We start from the raw sequence: 21,820 nt of genomic DNA on the forward strand, positions 1-21,820 counted from the left end.
AGGATCTGTCCATGTCCTCCAGGCTTCTCTTTCCTGTCATGGTGGTTTTGGAGGCTGTTTCTTCCAGATGGGAAGGTGGCTATCTGTGTTGGACTTTTTTGTTTTTGTTTCTTTTGAGTGAGAAATAAACATTTATTGTGTTACACTACTGGGATTTGGGCAGTTTATTTGTTACAACATTGCCTAGGCTGTACTGCCTAGTACAGAGGGATTTAATAGCAACATATTTCACAGTCACTGGCGTCCACATAAGGAAGCAACATTAGAATTCGAGTTCAAAACTTTTAAAATATATTTATTTATTTATTTTGGCTGTGCCGGGTCTTAGTTGCGGCATGCAGGATCTTCATTGTGGCATGAGGGACCTTTAGTTCCGGCATGCGGACTTCTTAGTTGCGGCATGTGAACTCTTAGTTGCTACATGCATGCGGGATCTAGTTCCCTGACCAGGGCTCGAACCCGGGCTCCTGCATTGGAAGCGTGGAGTCTTACCCACTGGACCAACAGGGAGGTCCCTAAAACTTTTAAATCTTTGAGGCACTCTGTGGCAGTGCAGGCATTTAAGTGGTGTAGGTAGGACTTCTTTTTTTGCGGTATGTGGGCCTCTCACTGTTGTGGCCTCTCCCATTGCGGAGCAACAGGCTCCGGACGCGCAGGCTCAGCGGCCATGGTTCACGGGCCCAGCCGCTCCGCGGCATGTGGGATCTTCCCGGACCGGGGCACGAACCCGTGTCCCCTGCATCGGCAGGCGGACTCTCAACCACTGCGCCACCAGGGAAGCCCGGTAGGACTTCTTTAGTGAGAATCTTCATTCATTGGTCTGTACATAAAAGAGACCTGTTCCAGGTGCTGTGCATGTGATAAAACTTTACCGAAAGTGCAATCTATGGACATAAGAAATCCCATGCAGCAGAGAACTTCCGTAATGTGTAGTGAAAAAGTTTGTCAGCTCACATCTTAAATGCAATTTAAAAAAATGGTGCACTGCAAATAGTCTTAATAAAATTAAGTAAAACTAACATTTTACTCAAGTGGGTAACAACTATAGAAGGCCAAGCCAAAGTGTTCATTGTCAGAAGCAGACACTACTGTTTCTCAGCAGTCTTGTTTAATGATGGGTTTTTAGAAGGTGCTCATTTTGTCAAGTTCCTACCAAAATAGTGATTTAGTTTCGGATTATAGTTGGATTTGGGAGGAGGAGATACTTTACAATATCTTTATTCATCTTCAATAACAATGTATTCTTTTTTGTATCTTAGTTTATTTATAGGTTTCTTCATTTGGATCATATTTTATTCCTAGTTTTTCTTACATTACATTTTCATACTAGTTATCGTCTGTATCTGAAACAGCCATTCAAATGCAAATAAAACCATCCCTGAAGTATTACTTTCTTACCGATTCAGGTGGGCAATAGTGAAAGATTAACAAAGCTCATTGTCAGTAAAGGAGTAGAAAAAAGTTAGCATCCTCACATAAGTTAGTGGGGAGAAAAAAACAGGTGTAACATTTCTGGAGAGGATTTTATATATATGTATCAAAGTGTATAAGGAGCATTGTCTTTGATCCACTAATCCTACTGCTCAGAATTTATCTTTCAGACATAATTGCACAAGTTGGAAAAGATGGTTTTCGAAGGGAACATCTTCTAAGAATTTTGCAATAATAAAAATTGCAAAGAACCTAAAGATCCATGAATAAGAGATTGAGGAAGGATTTCCCTGGCAGTCCAGTGGTTAAGACTCTGCGCTTCCACTGCAAGGGCTGCTGGTTCGATCCCTAGTCAGGAAACTAAGATTCCCACATGCTGTTCAGTGTGGCCAAAAATGAAAAAGAAAAAAAAAGAGTCATGTTTAAAAAAAAAAAGAAAGATTGAGCAAATTATGGTATCCCCATGTAATGGAATAATATACACCATTAAAAATGATCTAGACCTACAAATTTTTCACATATTGTTTGGAGGGAAAAAAATGAAGTTATAAAAGATCAAGTACAATCTGTGACTAATAGAAAAGATTTTTAGAATGCAGAGCAGCACCGGGAACCATCCCCCTCCACCACTCTACACTTCACTTTTCAGTGTTGTAAGGCTTTCCCCAAATTATTTTCCTCATCTGAAAAATCTTTGCTTTTATCTTACCCTGTTTAATATATGTGAAAATTCAAAACAGATTACCAAATATTCTTTTGCCTCTCACAAAGATAGAATCTGTTATATAGGAGATCATGTGATGTGATTTGTGATAGTGCTTTCCTTGTTTTAAGCCATGTGTGTTTTTTTACATATTTGCTGTTATTTCTTTTTGTTTTTCTCTTTGTTGGAGAGAAACTGGCCCAGGATTTGCATTGGCTTTGGTTGAACAGAATGTTTCTGTTCAAATACTTTCAGTCCCTTCTATGAAGTATTCTTGCCAAAACAAAAACAAAAACAAAAAAAACCTGTATCTAATCTAGTCTTTAAATCAAAATTCTACTTTACAGGAAATCTAGAAGATTAGAGGAGAAAGTATGAGAAGCCGTTAGACAAATCCAGAATTCAGACACCTAATTTGACATCTTGATTTCTCCAACAGTTCAAGGACATTAAAAAATGGCAGTGCTTGTGTATGTATGTAGGATATAGTTCTAGAATAAATGAGCCTCAGCTGAGATAACAATCAAATACAATGAATTGATCTACTTGGATAGTAACTAGAATAAACCAGCTGTAAAATATTATTATTTTTAAGCAATACGGTATTTGGAAGGAAATGATAATGTCAAAGACTGTTTTAAAATCCTTTAGTAACAAAATTTTAAAATGATAAGTGAAGCCAGTGTGGCATGTTGATAAGTGTTAAATTTAAGGTATATGTATTTAGTATTGATATTTCATATTACTATTCTCCATACTTTCCTATTATTTTTAGAAGTTTCATTTTAAAAAATTATTTCCTGTCCAGAAGGAAAGCGGTAAGTACATACTTCCTGTAGTTTCACTTGTTATATGACTCCATCTCCTACATCAACCTACCTACCCCACAGCCTCAAATAAACATGACCTCACTTTGTTTAAACAGATCTATAGAAAAGAAATATTCTTAGCAAATATATGATGTCAAAGAGAACAACACAGGAGTAGTCAAAGGGAAGCCTGAGTTTGAACTCAAAAAATTTCGAGGAAAGAGACCTTTTCCCTAAAACAATATTTTCTCCAGTTCCTTGCCAGTGCACCTCCTCTCATTTGTCAGAAACAGCACTGCAGTTTCTGTTTTACGGCCTGAACAGTGCGTGAAACTCCTTGTGGATTCTTGGCATCTTGCAGTAAATAGTTTATACCAGACAGCAAACTCAGAAGTAGATGAAGACAGGCACAAATAAAGAGACAATGGAGTCAAACCAAGTCTGAAATTCCATGTTCCTTAAGGTCGATATCCAGTGCAGCACAGACCAAGTCCCTTGTCTTTTGTCATAGGCATATCCTGCTAAAATGTGTTAATTTTCTTTTAATGTGAAATGCGTCTCTTTTTTACCCCTAAATATCCATATTTCCTTTAAAATCCCACGTTTTAGTTTTTTCTTGGAAAAAAAAAAAATACAAGGTTGAATTTTACCAAAAGAAAGAGTGGAGGGAAGGCGGAAGCACTACCACGCAGACCATTCTGGGAGTTGTAGTCTGAAGCAGTTCCACCCCAGATAGGCAGGGCTGTAGACCCATTGGGAATTCTGGGAAGTGTAGTCCAGAAGCTGCGTGCAATCGACAACACTTCCTCTTCAGGAGTGCGGGGTGCGGCCCCTCTCGGGTGGTCTCCGGATCCAGGGAAGTGAGTTGCAAGAACTTCCGCTCCAGGGGAGGTTGCGGCCATCCTACACCATGTGGAGTGGAGACTTGAGTCCCAGCAACTACTCCGCACCTCCTCAGCCTAGACGAGGGACCAGCAGTGGCTCGGCCCTCTGCCTTGAGGAAGAGAAGCGATGGTCGGCAGACGACAAGGGGTAGAGGCATTTGCGCCTACCTCTCGGCAGAACCTCCTAGCGTTTGCAGCGGTTAGCGCGTCCCAGGTTGGGGTGATGCATCGCTGGTTTGATGGTCTGTTGGGTTCTGTGCTTCCCCAGTCTCTCCTTGACTCGCAATCAGCACAGCCACTTCCTAGTGTTATAACTTTGGGCGAGTTAATCTCTGTGAATCAGTTGCCAGGGTATAATTATATACTACTTAGTGGGATATGAGAGTTAAATGAAATTAATACTTTTAAAACGTGTGGAATAGTAATGGAGCACAGAAAAGGTTGCTTGTTATAGATGCACAGAGTTCTAAGCAAAGCAAATATAACAATGATTAAGTCTGTATGGAAAAAAGTTAATTTCCCTATATTAAAAAGGCAACATACGTAAAGGTAGAAGACATAGTAAACTGGGCTGAAAATATTGACCTATTTGACATATATTGACATATATGCTAGAAAATGGTTTAAAATCCTTAACACGAATCTTAAGATAATGAAACCTCAATAGGAATATGGATATGAATACAGCAAAGGATATGAATAGTCAAGTTTTTAAAAGAAGCAATCGCTATAGCAAGTAAATACATAGGAAAAATGTGATTAATTATCAAATAAGTGAACATGTTTAAACAAGTAGTTCTTCACTGATTCCTCTGGAATCGCGTGAAATGTAATCTAGGCTCTAAGGGTAGTAGCCAACCTTCCGCCTTAGGAGGGCAATGACGTGAGGGTTCTGGGAAGTGTAGTCTAACAGCTCTGTAGGCGGCGAACTTCCGCTACAGGGGGGCGCGGCTGTGACTAGTATCTTGTCGGGAGTTCTGGGAGCGTAACCAAGAATTGTGGGTAGAGTCACTTCCTCCAGGGAAGTGAGGTCTTGGCAGTCCTTCTTCTGGAGAAACTCAGGCACGGGACGGCAATGCTTCTTTGCTTGGCTGGGGTCAACTGTGACATGTCCTTGGCCTTATGAGAGGGAATGTGCAGCCAGAGGCAGAGGGTGGGGTTGGGCCCTACTAGATTGAGCCTTGAGTGCCACGACTGGTGGTCGAGGGTTGAGTCTCCTGTATTCTGTGCTGTCTGTTCCTAATCGCCAACTGACCCTGCAGCTCTGCCACCTCCTAGGGGTGGGGGTGTGAGATTAAGCAGCTAACTTAATCTGTTTGTGCCTTGCATTCCTTTCCTGTAAGAAGAGGGAAATAATAGTACTTACCTAGTAGAGTTGTTTGGAGGGTTAAGTGGGATAGTCACAAATAAAAGGTTTAAAGCCAAAGGTAATTGTATCTTTTGGTTAATGTATTTAATTTCCTGAGAAATGTTCAGTTACCTGACAACTTACATGAGCCCAGGAAGAGATGAGTCCCACTTGGCAGTGCTACCAGACCTTTTCTCTGATCCCTGCAGGAATCCAGGTTATTCCTGAATTTCTTCTGGGTTCATTTTCTCTCTCTTTCAGGAGAGAGAGAGAGAGAGAGAGAGAGAGAGAGAGAGAGAGAGAGAGAGTGTGTGTGTGTGTGTCTCCAGGATAGTGTGTGTTTGTGTTCTGTGATTCGTGCAGAAGGGAGACACGGTTCTGATTCCCCCCGCCTCCTTTCCTTTCCCAGCCTTAACTTCTTTTTTGAAAAGTAATTAATTAATTAATTTTATTTTTGGCCACGTTGCTGCGCGCGGGCTTTCTCTAGTTGCGGCGAGCGGGGGCTACTCTTCGTTGCGGTGCACGGGCTTCTCATTACGGTGGCTTCTCTTGTTGCGTCGGCTTCAGTAGTTGTGGCACGCGGGCTCTAGAGCACAGGCTCAATAGTTGTGGCGCATGGGCGTAGTTGCTCCGCAGCATGTGGAATCTTCCCGGACAAGGGCTCGAACCCGTGTCCCCTGCATTGGCAGGTGGATTCTTAACCACTGCGCCACCAGGGAAGTCCCTAGGTGTTTTTGTTGTTGTTTTTTTTTTAATGTTTATTTAGGCCGTGCGGGATCTTTGTTGCAGCATGCGGGATCTGTTTTTTTTGTTTGTTTGTTTTAGTCTTGCGACATGCGGACTCTTAATTGTGGCGTGCATGCGGGATCTAGTTCCCTGACCAGGGATCGAAACCGGGCCCCCTGCATTGGGAGTGCAGATTCTTAGACACTGGACCACCAGGGAAGTCCCTCTTCAGAAGATTCTGATACACATGACTTTAAAATCCTGATACCAAATATGTGAATCACCGTCGCCCTCTATTGGCAGAGCCTAACATAGACCCAGATGGCAAAGTAAAGAGAATAGCTGCAGATTTCCCTCTCATTCCAGCCCCATAAAGCAATGTAAAGAAGGTTGGGTTTGGAGCTAAGAGATAATTTATTAAATGCATACATGGAAATTTTTAAATTATCTTTTTGTTATTGATTTTTGGCTGAATTTCATTGTATTCAGAAAGCATTTAATTTTATTTCAGTATTTTGAAATTTGTTGTTATTCTTTTTGGCGCACCTTATGACCCCTTTCTGTAAATATTTTATGTGTGCTTGAAAAGATATGTATTTTATAGGTATTTCCAGCACCTTTTGTTCCCCTAGCCCCAAATGGGTGTCAAGAGTGCTACAGAGCTTCTAGGCTTTTCGGCTCTTTGACTAGACCATCACCCCAGGAGAAAAGCAGCCCCTAATACATGACTCCCCAACTTTTTCTGAATTTTAGCCCACTAACTCTCCATTACCTTGTGTTTTGATGCCTTCCAATACTTAAAAAAATGTATCCACCTTTCATGTGCCAAATGTTTGTCCCAAATTACCTATTTTATTATTACTGGAAGCGTAGGTATACAAAACATTTCCTTTATTTTGTCTAGTGTATTTTAAAATTTCCCTGACATTTTATCCCCCAAACTTACCTTTTATCAGATTGATCTTCCTTAATACGTGAGCTACGTATTAGATAAGTATTTTTAAAAAGACATTTCCTTTTGGGAGGGGTTGTTAAAGAGTCACGTGGTATAATTTCTTTAAATGATCCCCGTCTTTAAACCACTGCGCGTTTTCACATAGTGGCTGTTATGTCATTTTTCTTTTACTCCTTAGTGAGAGTACTTGCCCAGCATTAGAACTGGTTTCAGTTGGACACTGTATGGGACCTTGTTCAGCTATTTTCAACACCATATTTTCCTTATCCTTGCCAAAAATCTAAACTTTAACCTCCAGTTCACAGAATATATCAAAGTTTCAGGGCAATAAATGCCAGGTCAAAAAAGCCATCGGACAAATGCAGAATGTAAGCAATCCTACATGACAACTGATCTAGTTAGTTCACTAGGTGAAGGGCATACAAAAAAGGGGAGGGGGAGCTGTTCTAGATTATAAGAGCGTCAAGTGATATAACATCAAATACAATTAATGTACCAGCATAAAGGAAAATAATATGCATTTCTTTTTTTAAAAATTCATTTATTTTTGGCTGTGTTGGGTCTTCGTTGCTGCGCGCGGGCTTTCTCTAGTTGCGGCGAGCGGGGGCTACTCTTCGTTGCGGTCCGCAGGCTTCTCGTTGTGGTGGTTTCGCTTATTGTGGAGCACAGGCTCTAGGCACGCGGGCTCAGTAGTTGTGGCACGCGGGCTTAGTAGTTGTGGCGCGTGGGCTCTAGAGTGCAGGCTCAGTAGTTGTGGCACACAGGCATGTGGGATATTCCCGGACCCGGGCTCGAACCTGTGTCCCCTGCATTGGCAGGCAGATTCTTAACCACTGAGCCACCAGGGAAGCCCAAGGAAAATAATCTGTATTTCTTCCCCAAGAGAAGAGTGGACAATTAAACTTTCTCCTCTCTTTTTTTCTTTATTTCTGCTAGTTTTCTGACAACTTATAGTATTTATGATATCAAGAGCAGGGTGAAAATAGGTGATGTGATACTAGAAGCTCAAAAAAGAAAAAAATTCAAGATTTCATAAAGGATTTATCCCTTCCCATAGTAGAATGTTTTATCTATCACTACAGCTCCTTCCATTTGCCTTATGACCCACATTTCATAGTTAGCAATTAAAGCAAAGGAAATGTGGAAAACATTTGCTGCTGCTGCTTTATGCCCTGGTCAGTGGTTGCATCTGCTTCTTGTGGATTCTTGGCATTCACGTCCATTCTCGTGGATCTTGGCATGAACAGCTCATGGGAGGTAGCAGTGTCAAGAGTTCTAGATGCATTCACACCCATACAGAATAAAAGAAGCAATCCAGTCAAAGTAAGGTTGAGATCCTGTATTCCTTACATTCAGTGCCCAGTGCAGGCAGCACAATTTCCTTTTAGTATTGCATTTTTTGCCTACAAATCGCTTTCTTTATATAATCTATTCCCTTACTCCCTCCTTCCCTTTCTTCTTTTTTCACACTTCAAGTTTCTCTAGTCTGTCTTTATGGGTAGTTTCTATGAATAGGTAGGTGGATAAGTAAATAGAGTTTGCTCTGGTTGAGTTTGCTTTGTTTCGGTCACGTTTTAAAAAAATTTTTTTTTAAGAAAAAAGGGAGAGAAAGACCAAGCTCGACTAACAGTATAGAGTTGATTCATACTGACTATCCTAAAGAGAATACTGACTATCCAAATACTGTCTACCCAAAAGAGAAAAGGCAGTCTTGCGGAAAGGGCTGCCCCCCAGGAGATTCGGTAATGGCAGCTCAGAAGATCCACAGAATCAGAGATAGTTACGCTCCGAAAAGGCGCCTTTAAGCAAATACAGAATTGTGTAGTAGAGCGCTCTAGGTTTGGAAGCATTTCGGCTCCAGGAAGGCGGGGTTACGAAATTCATTCTGGGACGCTGTGAAGTACAATCCACACGCTTAGTATAGCAGCCAGCACTTCCGCCCTGGGAAGGCGACGAGGTGCCTGGGAATTCTGGGAAGTGTAGCCCGGGAACACCGTAGTTGGATAACTTCCGCTACAGGAGGATGAGGCTGAGTCCCTGCTCCCGTTGGGAATTCTGGGAAGCGTAGTCCAGGAGGTCTCTGTAGGCAGAGTCACTTCCGGCCCAGGTACGCGAGGCCGCGGCCTTCTTTCCTCTCGGAAAGGTGAGCCTCCCCTCCCCCGAGCCCCTCTCCCCGCGTCTACACTGACCTTTCTTCGCTTTGTTGTGGGCCAGTAGCGACCCGGCCCTCGACCTTGGGGAAAGAATCCATCTGCGGCGAAGGGCGCGGTTGGTGCTCCCTTTGAATGAGCCTCCTGGAGCGTGGGACTGTTGGTGCATCCCTGGTTTAGGGGCCCGGGCCAGGGCCGTATGTCTCTGGGGTTGGGAGTCTCCTGGGTTCTGTACTTGCCTCCCCCGCTTTTTTCGCGACCACCAGCCCGCGCTGCCGCTTCCTGACAGTATATTCGGCGAGTATGTTCATGTCTCTGTCTCCTCTTCTTTAAAGTTGGCCTTAGTGTCTACCTAATAGGGCTATTGTGAGAGTTAAATGAGAATGTTCAGGAAAAGACTTAGAACAGAGGCTGGCTTGTGGTTAAAAATCACAAGGTCTCTTGTTACTAGTATTTTTTAATTTCCTGAAAAGCGCTCAGGTCCCTGAAAGCTTTTGTGGGTCAGCGCTCCTGCTACAGTGTCCCTGGCCCTTCTCTGATCCCTGAAGGAATCGGGGCTGAACCCAGACTCCTAATTTTTTTAATTAAAAATTTTGGAGAGGATCACTTCTGGCTGTTGTCTGGGATGTGCACTGTGATTTATGCGGGAGTACTGATGAAGTTCTGATTTCTTTCAGCCTCTTTTCCTCTCCCAGCCTTACTTCTTGCAAAAGGCTGAAGTGAGGAGGGAATGACCCTTTGGCCGCAGGCAGCAGAGACTCACCTGACTAGGACTTAGCATCCTTCTTCCTCTTATGTTATCTCTTCGCAGGGGAGAAGACATTTCCATCACTCATGGGCAAATTCTGCTACAAAGATGCCCTGATATTTGTTGAATAAATGCAGGAAGGGATGGGGGAATACGTGGGCATGAGTAATAATGATAATGTTTAAACATTTAGTACTAAACATTAATCTAGGAGCTTTATATGAATGAACATACTTAATCCTCACAAGAGCCCTATGGGAACTGGGGATACTGTTATTCCCATGTTAAAGATGAGGAAACAGACACAGAGCCTGAGTTGTTTATCCTAGGTCACACAGCTAGTAAGAGGCTTACCTGGGATTTGAATTTAGGTAGTTTCGATCTGCTGCCTTAGTTCTTAATGTGTTTAGTGTCAGGTTGAGAAGGCATATTTGGATTTTTATAGAGGGTCATGAAAGCTTTGAGTTTTTGATGAGATTTTTTTCAGTTATCTGCAATTTAATTGAGTTTTATTTGAAATAATATAGTTCATATTCTATTATGAAAATAATGATTGCATATTATAGAGAAGAAAATTTATGAAGGATGTAGTACAGGATGTAGCGATAACAGTATTAATATTTTAATGTTTTCCTGTTCTGTAGATTTATTTTTGGACTTTTACTTAAGTTTTTCAAAATAGGTATCATAGGTTTTATTTTCCCCTTAAGTTCTTACTGTGGAAATTTACAAACAGAGCCAAATGTAATAAGAATAAAATAATGAACCCCTGTGGAACCATCACCCAAATTCAACCCTTGTTAACATTTGTCAGTCTTGTATCAACACACCCCTGCTCCAATTTTTTTTTGTTTCAAAATTTTAAAGCAAGTCCCCAACATTGAGTCAGTATGATAGTGATTGATTTATTGTTATAATTGCCAAAAATTGATTATCATCCATTGTTTATACCCAAGACCAAGAAAGGGAGATGTTAGCAGCTACTCCAAGGTTTTTATTTTTGCAGCTTGGAGAATGGCACTCATTTGAGAAAGCTAGGGGACACGAGCATTGCACTTTGGAGAGGGATGGTTCCAAAGTCCAATGCTCTTTGTTTTCCCGTATACAGTTTGACTTACCTATGTCTTGGGGCTCTTTGTTTCTCATCTCTCTCTTTTCATACACTGAAAGTTCTTCTGTTGCCGGGACCATGTCATATTTTTCTCTGTGTGCCCAGCACACAGTACAAGATTGGCAAGGGTTTGGAGTTAGAGTAGCTACTCAACAGACTGCCGGCATCAAGAGTTTGCAGTGCAGAATTCCTGAAATTGGAATTAGGTAACAAAACAGAATAGAAATAACCCATGGAGATGTTCCTTAATCTTTAATGTTGGTGAGCTGTAGAATCCATCATCTATTTCAGATTGTTGAAATGCTTATGAGCAATTATTTTCATGATCTAAAACAAATTTCCTGAGATATACATTGATAGAAATGGTAACAGCTAACATTTATAGATTGTGTTTTATGACCAGGCAGTGTTTCCAGTGACTTACAGATACTTATTTTTCATAACAGACCTATCATTACCCTCATTTTACAGATGAGAAGCAGGTTTTTTAAAACAATCATCGTACAGTAAAATTAACTGTTTTTTTCCTGTTTGGGATACAATTCTATTAATTTTACCACAGGTGTAGATTCGTATAATCACCACTTTCATCAGCCACAGAACAGTTCCATCACACCAAAACATTCTCCTATTTTCCTTTTATAATCACCCCTCACTGCATCTGTAACCACTGGTGACCACTATAACCCTATAATTTCATCTTTTTGAGAATGTCACACAAATGGCCTTATACCACGTGTAACCTTTTAGGGCTGGATTCTTTAACTCAGCATAATGCGTTTTTTTTAATGAAAAATTTTATTTGAGCCAAATCGAGGATTATAACCTGGGAACAGCATCTCAGAGAGCTCCAAGAACTGTTCCCAGCTTAATGCCTTTGACATTCCTCCTAGTTGTGTATCAGTACTTTGTTTTTATTGCTGATTAATATTACATTTATGGATATACCATAGTTTATCCATTCACCCATTGAAGAATATTTGGAATGTTTCTAGCTTTTGGCATTTATGAAGAAGCTGCTATAAATATTTGTGTACAAGGTTTTCTTTGCTTATTTTTCTAGAATTCATAACCAGGAATGGGATTGCTGGGTCATAAGGAAAATGTATGTTTAACTTTGTAAGAAGTGGCCAAATTATTCTCCAGAGTATCTACTATTTTGCATTCCCATTAATGATATATGAGAGTACCAGTTGCTCCACATCCTTGTCAGCACTTAGTATTTTCTGGTTTTGTTTTTTTAATTTTAGCCATATGGTAGGCATGTGTTGGTATCTTATTGTGACTTTTATATACATTTCCTTAAAGACTAATGATGTTCAGCAGATATACCTTTTTTCAGCTTATTTATCTTCTCTACTAAAGTGTTTTGCCCAGTTTTAAATTGAGTAATTGAGTTGTGTTTTCCATATTGTTGATGTTTGAGAGTTATTCATGTATTCTAGATACAAGTCCTTTGTCAAGATATGTCCTTTGCAAATATTTTTTCTCAGCCTATAGCTTATCTTTTCATTCTCTTAACAGTGTCTTTTGCAGAGCAAAAGTTTTTAATTTTGATGAAGTCTGATTTATCAGTGTTTTCTTTTATGAATTGTTCCTTTCATGTCTAAGATCTCTGCCTAATTCCAAGTCAGGAAGATTTTTCTCTTATATTTTCTTCTAGAAGTAATGATATCTACTTTTTCATTCCTAATATTGGTAACTTTTGTTGTCTCTCTTTTATTTTTTGCCACTCTTGCTAGAGTTTTTGTTATGGTAAAAAAAACAACAACTGCTTTTGGTTTCATTGATTTCTGTATTTAGCTTTATTATATCCTTTCTTTTGCTTGACTTGGGTTTATTTTGCTTCTCTTTTCTAGTATCTTAAGTGTAACTTATAGGTTTTCTTTTTTTCTTTTTTTTTTTTTTTTTGCGGTACGCGGGCCTCTCACTGTTGTGGCCTCTCCCGTTGCGGAGCACAGGCTCCGGACCCGCAGGCTCTGCGGGCCGTGGCTCACGGGCCCAGCCGCTCTGCGGCATGTGGGATCTTCCCGGACCGGGGCACGAACCCGTGTCCCCTGCATCAGCAGGCGGATTCTCAACCACTGCGCCACCAGGGAAGCCCTATAGGTTTTCTTTTAAGAAGTTGAGCAAATCCCAAACAGGATGAACTCATAGCAATCCAAGCCCAGGCACATTATAATCAAACTGCTGAAAACGAAAGACAAAGAAAGAAACTAGAAAGGAGCCAGAGAAAACTAATGCATTACCTTTATGCTCTAGTTGTCATATATTGCATGTATATAACTTGAAAACCCTATAGTGTTATAATTTTTGCTTCCAATGGTCAAATATATTTTAAAGAACTCAAGAGACGAGTAATCTATCATATTTTCCCGAATATTTACTGTTCTGTTGCTCCTCCTTCCTGATGATGCAAATTTCTTTCTTTTATTTCTTTTGAAAGTTTTCCTTCACCAATCCTTTTACAGCAAGTCTGCTCCCTGTGAATTCTTAGTTCATCTGAGAATATCTTTATTTCACCTTCATTCCTAAATATTTTTCTAAACTATTATCTTTAGTATACAATTCTGCTTTGACAGTTCTTTTCTTTCACTACTTTAAAAGTGTATTGTGCTACTTCCTTCTGGCCTCATGGTTCCTAATGAGAAATCTGGGTTCATTCGAATCATTGTACCCCTGTAGGTAATGCATTGTTCTTCTCTGGCTGCTTTCAAGCAGCATTATCACCTGGGAGCTCTATATAAAGGCAGGTCCTTGGGTCCAGTTTCATGTCAATTTATTTAGAATTTTGAAGGGGTGGGACCAAGGCTCTTACTTTTAATAGGAGCCCCAGGTGATCTTTATTTACTTTAAGATTGAACAAGTGCTTGTTGAACAGCCTCATTTAATTTTTAACATTTATTGTTTAACCTACATACAGTAAAATTATTTTTAGTGTACAATTCTGAGTTTTGGCAATTGCATCACACTAAAAATTTGTGCGGAATGAAGATCTGCCTTGTTTTAACTTTTGACAACAATGGAAATTTATAAAGTAGCTTGGCACTACTTGGGATTCAAACAAAATTAGTTGTCATTGAAATGACTTTACTACAGTATAAGTGCTATTTTTGCCTTCTAGGTTGAATTCATTAAAAAACATCATGAAGTCTGCAGCTAAAGCTAATTTCCAAAGCCATTCAGTATCCAATAATAGTGGTGGAGGGCAGCTTTTCTCACTTAGAAAGCCCGAGATTTAAAATATCACAATAAAACTTTACTGCAGCTCAGCCATTGAACTGCTGGGTGGTAAGGCAAGTCGGGATATTTAGCTTCTGTTTCTGACGAAATTCATGAAACTTTTGATGATTAAGTCCATGAGAGTAAATGAAGTTCACTGTTGATGCTGCTGCTTCAATAGCACCTGATATATTAAAATATTTTCTGCAAAGTACCTGCTGATGAATAATACAATAAAGAACCATAGACTACAAACTTACATTTTTACCAGCTTTATAAATTTGTAATCAGTTTTCACACAGTCCAGAAGATTACACTGGTTACACTGAATTAGTATGTTTTCAACTTCTTTGAAAATATTTTCACTTGTAGTTGTTCCACGCAGGCTATTCTGGTGACTTACTGATTAGTCACTTCAAACTTGGCAATGATTCCTTCAATAAACAGTTACCGAGCAACATCTGTGACATATGCTGAATTGCCAAGAGCCAAATAAAGTTTATCAGAATTATTTCCCTTGTATTTTAATTGATTATAGTGTTCCCACTGTATTCAACTCTTTGAGCAACGATTCTTGCCCAAAGTCTAATAATCTTAGAAAAGTTTATTTTTTCAGGACACATTTCTTTGGCTGCCACAGTCAAACATGATTTAATTAACTCATCATTGTTAAATTGCTTTATTTGCTTGGGACAGAAATAGAAGCTGAATATCTGAATATCCAAAACTTATTTTGGTTACAGCCTCATTTCCATTATTTTTGTGAAGAATATCTGTTCCAATGAGACGTTTCATTAAAATTTTTAAATCCTTCTGACCAATGCTTTACTGTGAATTGAGCATATTTGTGACGAATGCTTAGTCTGCTAATGTTCACATACATTGTATTCTTTTAGCATAGCTATGTTGTTGCTGTATAAAAGGCAAAAGGCTTTGCCATCTAATTCTGTAACAAAATATTTTACTTCCAATGTGCCTTAAAAGTGCAACATTTGAAGTCTCTTTTTCTCTTCTTGTTTTGACATGATGAGTATGTGCTAGTAATAAAAAAAATTAAATGTTGTGGTACATCATTACATGCGATAGTTTAAAAAACACATGTGATACTTCAATTGCTGTTGAGCTATAGCTAGGTCACTGTGATTTGTACTGTGTTTAGCAACAGTATAAAGAAATGAGAGGGGCACATACGGTCTCTGTTGTAACTACACAACTCTGCTGCTGTAGTATGAAAGCAGCCATAGGCAATATGTAAACAAATGAGCATGATGATGTTCCAATAACACTTTATGGACATTGAAATTTGAATTTCATGTAATTTTTATGTGTCTTAATATTCTTTAAAAAAATTTTCCCAACCATTTAAAAAACTCAGTGCATCTCTAAGAATGTTAAAAACCATCATTAGCACACAGCCTATACAAAAAGAAGCAGTGGACCATAATTGGCCATATTTTGCCAACGCTGATTTTGACTAGTGTTTTCATGTTTTCAGTTACATCGATTTATGTTTTATGTTTATTTTGGACTTATTGACTTCTGTCTTACGTTTATTATTTCCTTTTTTTCTGTTTGTTTTAGGTTTAATTTATTTGCCCTTTTTCCCCTAGTTCTTAGCTTAGATAATGGATTTAAGACTCCTCCTCTGTTGTAATATATACATCATTGAATACATTTTTTTAAAGAATATCTGCTTTGGCAGGATCTCATACATTTTGATATGTTGTGTCTTCATTTTCATTCCATTCAAAATATGCTCGTTCTTTCTTTCTTTGGTTGCTCTGGGTCTTAGTTGTGGCAGGCAAGCTTCTTAGTTGTGGCAGGCAGGCTCCTTTAGTTGCAGCTCGAAGGCTCCTTAGTTGTGGATGGTGGGCTCCTGAGTTGTGGTTCACCAGCTCCTTAATTGCAGCATGCAGCCTCTTTAGTTGTGGCATGTGAACTCTTAGTTGTGGCATGCATGTGGGATCTAGTTCCCTGACCAGGGATCAAACCCGGGCCCCCTGCATTGGAAGCGCAGAGTCTTAACCACTGCACCACCAGGGAAGTCCCTGCTCTACTTTCTTTTGTGACTTGGTCCATTGGTTGCTAGAAGTATGCTGTTTAATTTGTAAATGTTTGGAGATTGTCCAGATATCTTTTTGTTATTCACTTCTTGTTTAATGCTATAATAGTTAGAGAAAAATATCACTTCTGGATACATCATAAACTTCTGAAAATTAAAGATAAAAATTCTTGAGAAAATATGTGGTAGAACAATGATTCATACATCTGCAGATTTCTCATTGGAAATCATGTAGGCCAGAAAACATTGGAACAGCATCTTTGAGGTGCTTAAACAAATCGTCAACTCAGAATTATATATCCAGTGAAAATTTCCTTCAGGAAGAAGGGGGGAAAATGTCACACCTATGCTAAAAAGGAGTGTTAAAAGAAGTTCTTTAGGTTGAACAGAAATACCAGATGGAAACTAGGAACTTCAGAAATGAAAAAAGAGCAACAAAAATAGTAAGTTTTTTTGTAAATATAAAATGTTTTTCTCCTCTTAAAAATGCAACTGTTTAAAATAAAATTTATAGCTTTCTTGGCTAGAGCACTGTATATAGAGAATACATATGACAACTAATTAAAGAACGGGGGAATTGATAAAATAACACTGAGTTCACTGTGAAAGATATGTATATTGCAACCCTGGAGGAGGAAAAAAAAAAAAAGGCGATAATAGCCAAAAACTAATAGATAAAAAGAGATGAATTTAATTCTAAAAAAATTCAACCCAAAAGAGGGCAGAAAAAGGGTCATAGAGGAAGAAAATCAAGAAGGAAAAACAGGGAAAAATAATAAAATGGTAGACTTAAATCTGACCATATTAAAAATTACATGAAATGCTAATGACCTAAATATGCTAATTTTAAAAGATTGTTAAGATTGGATAAAGAACAAAAACTGAGTATATGCTGTCTAAAGGAGCCCCACTTTAGCTATAAGGGTATAGATATGTTAAAAGGATTAAAAAAAAAGTACCATGCAAACATCAATCAAAAAAGGCTGGAGTGACTATATTAATATCAGACAAAATAGACTTCAGAACAAGGACTATTACCAGGGAGAAGTAGGGACATTACACCAAGCGTCAATTCACCACGTAGACATAACAATCCTAAATGTGTACCCAGAAAACAACAGAGCTTCAAACTATGTGAAGAAAATCTGACAGAACTGAAAGAAGAGAGAGAGAAATCCACAATTAAATATGGAGATTTGAACACTCTTCTCAGCAATCAATACAAGCAGACTGAAACTCATTAAGAATACAAAACTGATTATTCCTACCTGAACAATACCATTAACCAACTTGACCTTGCTGACATTTCTAGAACATGCTATCAGTACAACAGAGTGCACATTACTTGCATAAGCTTCAGTTTTAGCAATTTCTGTTGACCTGTCTGAGTTCACTGGAGTTTCTGCTCCTTGTTTCTGATCTGTTTCTCCCACTCAGTTGCAGGTTTCTGTGTAGCAGGGACTAGGTCAGTTTCTCATTGTGTTTATTGCCAAGTATAGGGATTAGCAGAAAAGAGTTATTCAGTATCTGTTTGGGGTTGGTGTAGTTTTCCAACAGGCAGCAGAAAATAGGAACCTTCAGCTACGTGAGATTGTGTTCAAATTTTCTGAAAATGCATGTGGGAGAATAAACAGTATAACTATTCCCTGTCCTTTATCTCAGTAAGTTTTGGTGGGATGCCGAAGCCACCAGCTTTTTCAGAATATTCCAAGGGTAATATACACCTATTGATAATTACTACCTAAAGTAAATATAGTTAGAAACAAACCAAGGCTAATGTGTGGCTTCTGTATATTTCATGGTGATAATGAGGATGATACAAATAATAGCTAACATTTATTAGGTGTTTATTATGAACCTCACTGGCTTTCTAATGCTTTGGTGCATTAACTCATCTGTTCTTCATAATAACCCTATTTTTATTTCCATTTTACAGATGAAGAAACAGAGGCATCAAGAGGTTAATTAACTTGTAAAAGTTTACTTTGCCAGTAAGTGGCAGAATCAAGATTGAAGCTTGGTGGTCTGATTCTATAGCCTGGGCTCTTGGCCAAAGCCCTGCTTTTATTAGACTGGCAAAGTTTTAGGAATTAATAAGGCTGCAGCCAAACCTGTTAAAAGGTATCCTGGAGCAGCTGAGTGTTAAAAGCTAACAGGGTCAAGGATGCAGGTGGGCAAACTACTGCCCATGGCTTATTTTTGTAAATCCCCTTTTCCTCCGCAGCTAAGAATGGTTCTTATTGGGTTGGCCAAAAGGTTCATTCGGTTTTTTCCTTTAGATGGCTCTAGTAGCCCTTAGTTGTCTTTAACTTCATTCGAAACAATTTTGTTAGATTGTATGTAACAGCTGTCATATCAGTGTGCATTTAAAAAAAGACTTATGAATTTTTGTGTAGCCATTTTAATATTGAAGATGGAAGGAAAAGAAAGCAACATCTTTGGCATATTATGCCTTATTATTTCAAGAAAGGTAAAAACGTAACTGAAACTTGAAAAAAGATTTTTGCACTGTATGGAGAGGGTGCTGTGACTGATTGAATGTGTCAAAAATGGTCTGCGAAGTTTCATGCTGGAGATTTCTTGCTAGACGAGGCTCCCCGGTTGGGTAGACTGGTTGAAGTTGATAGCAATCAAATCGAGACATTAATTGAGAACAATCAACGTTACACCACGCGAGAGATCGCCGACATACTCAAAATATCCGAATCAAGCGTTGAAAATCACTTGCTCCAGCTTGGTTATGTTCATCGCTTTGATGTTTGGCTTCCATGTAAGTTAAGTGAAAAAAACCTTCTTGACCATATTTCTGCATGCGATTCTCTACTTAAAAGTAATGAAAACGTTCCGTTTTTAAAACAAATTGTGACAGGCAATGAAAAATGGATACTGTACAATAATGTGGAATGGAGGAGATTGTGGAGCAAGTGAAATAAACCACCACCAACCACACCAAAGGCCGGTCTTCATCCAAAGAAGGTGATGTTGTGTATATGGTGGGATTGGAAGGGAGCCCTCAATTATAAGCTCCTTATGGAAAACCAAACAACTAGTGCCAACAAGTCCTGCTCCCAATTAGACCAACTGAAAGCAGCACTCGACGAAAAGTGTCCAGAATCAGTCAACAGAAAATGCAAAATCTTCCATCAGGATAATGCAAGACCACATGTTTCTTTGATAACCAGGCAAAAACTGTCACAGCTTGGCTGGGAAGTTCTGATTCATCTGCCATATTCACCAGACATTGCACCTTCAGATTTCCATTTATTTCGATCTTTACAAAATTCTCTTAATAGAAAAAATTCCAATTCCCTGGAAGACTGTAAAAGGCACCTGGGACAGTTTTTTGCTCAGAAAGGTAAAAAGTTTTGGGAAGATGGAATATGAAGTTGCCTGAAAAATGGTAGAAGGTAGTGGAACAAAAGGGTGAATACATTGTTCAATAAAGTTCTTGGTGAAAATGAAAAATGTGTCTTTTATTTTTACTTAGAAACCAAAGGCACTTTTTGGCCAACCCAATACATATGAAAGGTTGTAAAAAGAACAAAAAGAACAGCATTCCACAGAGACAGTTTGTGGCCACAAAGCCCATGATTAGCCCTTTTTTGAGTTCTTCTTCTTCCACAGATGACTTTGAAGTTGCTTGGGAATAGTAAATAAGATAAATAACAGTAAATAACTATTGAGAACAGTAAATAACCTTGAGGAAGAACCCAAGAAATTACACTCCTGTTCTCCAAATCCTCCCAAGGGTCAAGCAGTGAGCCAGTGCTTTATACAGATATAGTAGCATCACGGGCTTCTTTAATCTTTATTATATCCATGTGGGAAGAGGGAAGTATCAATACCAGTTGAGCCTCCTCCCGCTTCAGGAGGAATATTCACCAGCCACTAAACTTTTCAAAAGGGTGGGCTCAGTGTCTAAACAAATGTTCTTATCAGGGCAACAACTTATTAAGTGAAAAGCCATAATCTCTGCCACGCAGATTTCTTTCAACCCCATCTGCAAGGACAGTTTTATGATGTAGAATGGTATCTGCTTCTCTGCAGCTACAAGATAATAGAAAACATTGGTATAGTTACAACAGTTTTCCACTACTAACGCACATAATCCTAACAGCAGTCTTACAATGTTGGTACTATTACGATTCCAATGCTGCAGCTTGCAGAAAGGAAACCTAGAGGTTGATTAACTTAACCATGATTAAAAATATATAGCAAATATATAGCAGTGCCAATATACAGCAATTTTATAGCAGTGTGAGGTTTTGAAAACGAATTGTCCCCAGAGGCCACTTTTAACCAGTACCTCTCCTCTCCCACTTAACTGTCTCTCCTTTCCCACATTTCCCAGGAACAGAATGAGTACCTGGGGAACGTCGAGGTGTGTGAGAACTGCCAGGTATGGCGGTGCAGGCTGTCCCATGCTCGTGGGCATCCTGCCAGGATAGCCTAGTGGCAGCTGGACCCCAGCCCACACCCTGCTTGTGAAGGTGTGTGTGCCTGGGAGGAGGGACACCTTTTTCTGATTTGCACAGAGATGCATTTCCCCCTCTCTCATGGCTTCTTTCTTTTTACCTTTTGTGCCTCTTCAGGTCTCTGCCTTTCCCCAGGAAACGGAGAAGATGATCAAGTTCCAGGTGAGTTGGATTTTTATTTCCGTCACTTAACAGGTATTTCATTTCTCAGTAAGTGGACACCTTTTTTCTCTTCCTTGCCAAGCGTAAAGAATGACAGCAGACATTTAATACCATTTGTGTGCCATGCTCTTTTGTTTCATTTTTTTTTAATTTCCCTTTTCAGTTTTTATTATCATTGTATTTCACAACTAATGGTGTGAAAGAGAATAGGAATTTTTTTTTTTTTTTTTGTTTTGTTTTTTTTTGCGGTACGCGGGCCTCTCACCGCTGTGGCCTCTCCCATTGCGGAGCAACAGGCTCCGGACGCGCAGGCTCAGCGGCCATGGCTCACGGGCCCAGCCGCTCCGCGGCATGTGGGATCTTCCCAGACCGGGTCACGAACCCGTGTCCCCTGCATCGGCAGGCGGACTCCCAACCACTGCGCCAGCAGGGAAGCCCGAGAATAGGAATTTTTTAAATGGGAAAGCCCACACGTTATTACCCTGCTTACAAATCACCTGTGTTTTCCATGCTCATTTTTCATGTGCATTCATAACTATACTTGTAATAATAGATACAATTTTGAATTTTTTCACTTAAAATTATAGCTCTTAATTTTTGTCATCTAATATTATTTCAATGAACTGTTATACACTCTCCCCCATTTTTTTTAACTATTCATCATTCACAAGCTTTTAAATTCATGAGGATTCTCACAGTTTTACACAACAGTATCAGTTTCTCTACATCTAATCTTTACTCAAAAAGCAATTCTGAGAGAATTCTGATACTATTTGTCCTTATGTTCTAGGGACTCAAAACTTAAAAAAATTTTTTTTTCTTAAGTGGTACCTTTGTAAAAAGACTACTTAAAGGATGGTTTTATCTAACAGGGTCATACTGAGGCTGAACTCAGAAAAAAATAGTGTTAGCTGTTTTTGTTCAAAAAGAGCTAGATTCTTTCTTTCCAGGACCTGAAAGCTTTCTTTATCTGTGTCTGTGTCTGTGTGCCTGTGTGTCACACCATTCATGAATTAATTTATTAGAGCATTACA

At 39.2% G+C, this 21,820-nt stretch overlaps 1 protein-coding gene across 2 annotated transcripts in view; it reads left to right on the top strand.

Annotated features, from left to right (window-relative positions):
* The first annotated feature begins 8,958 nt into the window (after nucleotides 1-8,958).
* LOC132416234 (zinc finger protein 112-like) overlaps nucleotides 8,959-21,820 on the top strand; it is a 30,994-nt gene continuing 18,132 nt past the window's right edge. Inside the window, exons 1-3 of one of the 2 annotated variants that reach the window (XM_069540158.1) lie at nucleotides 8,959-8,999; nucleotides 20,501-20,639; nucleotides 20,742-20,786. In XM_069540158.1, the coding sequence (XP_069396259.1) occupies nucleotides 20,772-20,786 (15 nt within the window). In that variant the 5' untranslated portion in view covers nucleotides 8,959-8,999; nucleotides 20,501-20,639; nucleotides 20,742-20,771. The remainder of the gene's footprint in view (nucleotides 9,000-20,500; nucleotides 20,640-20,741; nucleotides 20,787-21,820) is intronic. The other variant, XM_059999541.1, reaches the window with a different exon arrangement.

This window comes from Delphinus delphis, chromosome 20 (assembly GCF_949987515.2).
Source record: "Delphinus delphis chromosome 20, mDelDel1.2, whole genome shotgun sequence".
NCBI lineage: Eukaryota > Metazoa > Chordata > Mammalia > Artiodactyla > Delphinidae > Delphinus > Delphinus delphis.